Source organism: Temnothorax curvispinosus, unplaced genomic scaffold (assembly GCF_003070985.1).
Source record: "Temnothorax curvispinosus isolate PA1 unplaced genomic scaffold, ASM307098v1 QBEX01002175.1, whole genome shotgun sequence".
Lineage (NCBI taxonomy): Eukaryota > Metazoa > Arthropoda > Insecta > Hymenoptera > Formicidae > Temnothorax > Temnothorax curvispinosus.
The window spans coordinates 1-5,405 of NW_020211955.1; the positions used below are offsets into that span (position 1 = coordinate 1).

The 5,405-nt window shown below is 30.8% G+C and overlaps 1 protein-coding gene across 1 annotated transcript; it reads left to right on the forward strand.

The window, feature by feature from the left end:
* The first annotated feature begins 411 nt into the window (after positions 1-411).
* LOC112468861 (odorant receptor 49a-like) lies at positions 412-5,003 on the forward strand. Its single transcript, XM_025038232.1, has 9 exons — positions 412-612; positions 1,498-1,617; positions 1,732-1,849; positions 2,313-2,574; positions 2,747-2,860; positions 2,924-3,014; positions 3,649-3,782; positions 4,682-4,814; positions 4,890-5,003. The coding sequence occupies exons 1-9, from the start codon at positions 469-471 to the stop codon at positions 4,941-4,943; spliced, it is 1,170 nt and encodes a 389-aa protein (XP_024894000.1). The 5' UTR covers positions 412-468; the 3' UTR covers positions 4,944-5,003.
* The last annotated feature ends 402 nt before the right edge of the window (positions 5,004-5,405 follow it).

Here is a 5,405-nt window from a genome sequence, read left to right on the forward strand (position 1 = left end):
AGTGTCGCGTATTTACCTAATCTGATCAATTTTAAATTATAAGCTTTACCATGTAGGTCCGGCATCAATAAGATTACAGACCGCGATTGTTCCTTTGGCAGAGGAGCTACACAAGTGTATCTTACGAATGCGTACGTGAGAATAAAGTAGAGTTATTGGAAAAGAGGGAATGCGCTTGCGTGACTTTCGATTTCTCATAGAAACCTTTCTTTTTAATAGAAAAAAAATAATACAATGAATTTTCTCGGATGTCTGGTTGATAGCTTTATTTCAGCCATAGTTCAAAGAAATGATTCTAAATTGTATTTAATGATATAACGATCTGTTGGCCCATTATATAATTTATGATATTTGCACTACAATTTACACTAGAAGAGAAAACGTTTAGTCGATCGATGGAGAAAAGAGGGGATAAACGTACGTTATGGACTTCTTAACAATTATTCACGTTCCGGACCTCACGAAGATATGATCCTTAAAGAAGATCAGTATTTTAGCGTAAATAGAATTCTACTGCTCATTATCGGCTTATGGCCCTACCAACAATCCAACTTTGCCAGATTTCAACACATTTTCATCTCTATTATATTCACAACGTATATTATATTTCAGGTAAGAAAATATCATAATATTGAAAATCATGATAATTACATCATTATGTATAAGTTATTATACGGCAAGTTTTTTTTACTATATTTATCTCACTCTGTGTTATGCAATGATATTTGTATCAAATATATTGTGGTGAACGTTGACAAAAGGGGACTCAGTTCCTACGACCTTGATCTTGAAATATATTATTATAGAGGTAACCCTTTTGAGTAACCTTCAGAAGATTTTAGTCGTCGCTCGTTTTTCATTAAGAAGTTAATAACAAAATATAACTGAGAAATATGTATAACAGTTTATGTCAGTACTAAGGAAAGTAATTTGCTGATATGTGTGTATAAACAGTACACATGTGGGGCTTCGATCCACTCCCTTCAACACGGAAAGGTGGGGGTGGACCTTGGTTCACGTGGAAAGTTGAAAATCCAAATCGTACAATGATAGACCTCGTTTCGTCCGTAAGCAAGGGTGGGGTGGATCTCGTTTCGCGTGGATGGTTCTCTGGACAGGATTGTACAGTTTGAGTTTTCAATTTTCCACACTAACTGACGTCCGCCCCCACCCCTGCTACAGAAGGAGGATCGAAGCCCTTCCTACGCTTACATGTATCAACAATACTTCAACAATATATCAACAAATTACTTCCCTTAGCACTGACACAAACTATTATATTTCTTACATTTTTTTGTTAATAATTTTTTTATAAACAATTTTTTAATAAACAACAAACGACGACTAAAGCCTTATGAAGGTTACTCAGGAAAGTGACTTCTATAATATATGTCAAAGCCAAGGTTGTAAGACCTCTTTTTGTTAATCTTTACTTATATTGTAACTATTATTTATCCAAGATGTAAAAAGAAAATTAATAAAATTGATTACTAACAGTTGACAGCATTTTTAACATTAAGATGTACTTTTGAAGTCTTAATGAATGTTTTGTCTTGCATGATTTACATGACTATTCCTATAATAGAATATAACACGTTCTGTTTTAACATCGAAGGTGTAAGTTAATCGCTTATGAAATATTCGTTAAACGAGATAGCTTTTCCTGATTAGTTAATTTTTAAGATATTAAAATATTTGCTTTGATGTATGCAAGAGTTGTTGGAATAACAGGTGAAAGATTTATTGATACAGCTTCAGCACATCCATAACAAACTAACAAATAAAAATGAAATCGCTATCATGAAAAAATATGTGTGCACTGCGAAACATTATACGGTTGGACTTACAAGTAAGACAACTTTTATTGGCTCTGGATATAATCAAAGTTATAATATAATATGTAAGCTATGAAGAAAAAAAAAATAAATTTTGACAGATTATAATAACTCAGTGTTGACGTATATATACACATACATACACGCACACACATACGTGCGTGCGCGCGAGCACAATGTGCATGGGAGTATAAGCGTGCTTACGTATGTGCGTGCATGCGTGTCTGTCTATATTATATCTAAGTATATATGATTCTGTTATAACATTTATCACGTACGTGTGTTTGCGATAAATAGCAAATGTGTTTATAAATAAAATTCAAAAGGGAACTAGCTATTAGTTAAATTTACTAGTAAAAATAGCGTTTATAAATAAAATCCAAAAGAGAACTAACTATTAGTATACATAAGATAATTTTTTAAATGTCATGCATTAGTAAATTAAGCAAATAATATATTTTTTTCAACATTCTTTAGCACTTGGAGTTTACTGCCTATTTGCTAGCGTTGTAGTACAATTTTCATTAAATATGACTAATGTTGATCTATCGACGAATAAATCTCGACCATATCAATTTCTATTTACAATGGAGTATTTCATCGATCGAGAAAAGTATTTTTATTTGATTCTGCTCCACATGAACGCAGCTATTTACGTTGCAGCGATTGTAGCAACAGCAATTGGTACAATGGGAATTGCATATATTTATCATATCTGTGGAATGTTTAGAATCGCTAGGTATGAATACATACAGAAATGACCTTAATAATATGAAATGTAATTAGAAGTTTATATCTTTGAGTAACATATTAAAATAAATAAACAATAAGTAAATAACAATTTTTTAACTAAAAAATTGCGTCATTTAATAAATTACTACGTAATATAATTACGATCTAAATGTTTACAGTTATCGTATCGAGAATGCAATAAATATCGACATTCTACAAACTACGCTGAAAAATAAGATTTTGATGATTGAAGGCATAATTTGTGCCGTCGACATTCACCGGCAAGCTATGAAGTCTGTATCTGCGATGACAATATTCATGCAATATTCATAATAATATTAATTTTGTTTTTGAAGATTAAACAGGCACTTTATATCAACATTAGAGATAATGCTGTTTTACATATTAGCATGTGGTGTGTTTTCTTTGAGCTTAAACTTGTTTCAAGTAAGTTGCCTATAACATGTAATATGAAGCCACTCCGAAATTTATTAGTGATATTGTATAGTAAATAACAAAAATCGACAAGGTAGACATGCCATAATCGAGTTTGTTAAAAAGTGGTTGACTTTTGCCCTCAAGACGGCATGTAAAATTTGCATGGTTTCTTATATTTTTTTGAAATCACGTAGTGACATTTGCTGTCAAAGTGTGGGGAAAATGGGAACACTTCAAAAATGGGCCATTTATGACCTTCAATTTTTCAGTTTTTTTTTAGTTTCTTACTTTACTTCTTGATTGTAGAATCACGTGGTGAAATTCATTTGCCGTTAAAATGAGTAACAACCTTAAAAATTGCAATGAAATATATTTTTTAGATGACAGAAAGACATTGTTATTTTCATATAATATATATTGACATACAAAAAAAAAAAAAAGAAAAAACTGAGAGCTAAGTAAAACATTAGAACAGTAATAATAAAATTAAACAAAGAAAATTACAATAAATGTTTTTTTTTGTTTTAATACATTTTCGAAGCCGCTTCAGAAGAAAATGAAGAAAATTTATTGTCGTTGATGGACATATATTGTATATTAGAGTTTATTAATTCCTATAAAATTTGTTTTTTTATTTTTTCAGGTAGCATCATCTGAATATAATATCTTACTGTTCCTGCCATATGGATTTGCGTTACTGGCGACCTTACATATGTTTTTAGCTAATCTAATGGGACAGATTATAATTGACCACAATAATCACGTATTCACTACTGCGTAAGAAATATTCATATGATAGACAACGTATAGAGATCCATTCTTTAGTAACAGCAAATGTAGAAGTTGTTTTGATGCAGAAAAAATTAGCTTCTAACGCGTGCATTAAACTAATATAAAAATTTTTATTTCAAGTTAGATTGTCATGTTCACCCAGAAAGCATAAAAACTAAAAGATGACGAAAAGATGTCTTTTTATAGTTGTCTTTTCGACTAGACGAAAAGATGTCTAAAACTTGATGCTTTTTTTTAATGTGCATGCGCAAGAATTCCCGTAATGTATGTCATGACCAAGGGGCCTTTTATAACTTTTAACGGCAGTATTGTTATTGTTACGTTGTCGCTGCACGTCTTTTGTACCATACATTAGGTTGATATTTCGTGTGTCCTACGACAAGCTTTGTCAAGCGTACCGATTGGCTGTAAGATGGAGGATTTCTAGAAACTCGAGACCTTCTTTCTGCAGCTAATTAATATGCTTAACTTGTCATACAACATATGACGAATATCAGCTCTATTGTGCAATGAATGCATATAAAAGTAACATATTGAAATGAAATACTTTTTCATTGCAATAAAATATTTTTTGAAATTATAATCTTAAGTTTTATTAACATGAACCTTTCATTTATATAAACCAAATTTATATAAAACATAAAAAACAAAAACATGTCCACAATATGATTTTAAAAGATAGCTAAAAGATGTCTAATATCGGATGTCTTTTAGTTATTTTATAAGTTTTGGCGATAAGACAACATTTAATGCTTGGGATATAAGTCATCTTTAATCATCTTTTAGTTGACTTTCAGCTCCAACGAAAAGATATCTATGCCGAAAATCTGTCATCTTTTAGTCATCTTTTAGATATCTTTGTGTTCTCTGAGTCATTTTTGTAGGTACAATGTCCAGTGGTATAAAACTCCTTTACATATACAGAGAATGATATTATTCTTGTTGCAAAGAAGAACTAAGGAATTTAAAATAAGAATCGGTAAACTGTTTGTGGCATCAATGGAGTGTTTCGCTACGGTAATATAATGTATAATTTATCGACGGTATTACATTACACCCGGATTGAATAAAAGAGAATGTATATAATTACAGCTAGTAAAGGCGTCAATATCTTATTTCACTGTCATACATTCTACACGGTTATGAAACATATACAAATTTAGTAACACGATAGTGAGAACATAGTTAAATAGACGAATGTATTTATGCTTAGAAAATAAATAGATACATCTTTAAACATGTAACGTAGATAAATATTTCTCTGCTAAAAAAGGAGAACATATTAAAGTATTAGTCCTCCAAGTTTTCCCAGTACATCGAAATCGTACTATATAAACCAGTTCCTATATAAACAGTGTGTGCTTAAATTTTACTTTGCATTTATGTAAGATTTCCGTGACGCGATTTGTTAATAACTCTTTATATATTTATAAATGTTAGTTTATTGCTCGACTAACTGGCACTAAGTACAAAGACTGCACAACGTTTCGGCCCACGGTTAGGGCCCTTTTCAAGTGCGATCTAAAATTCATAAAACAACAATATGCAATACAAAATATAAAATATAATAAGCGGACTAAAATTAATGATAGTTGTGTTCTTTATATA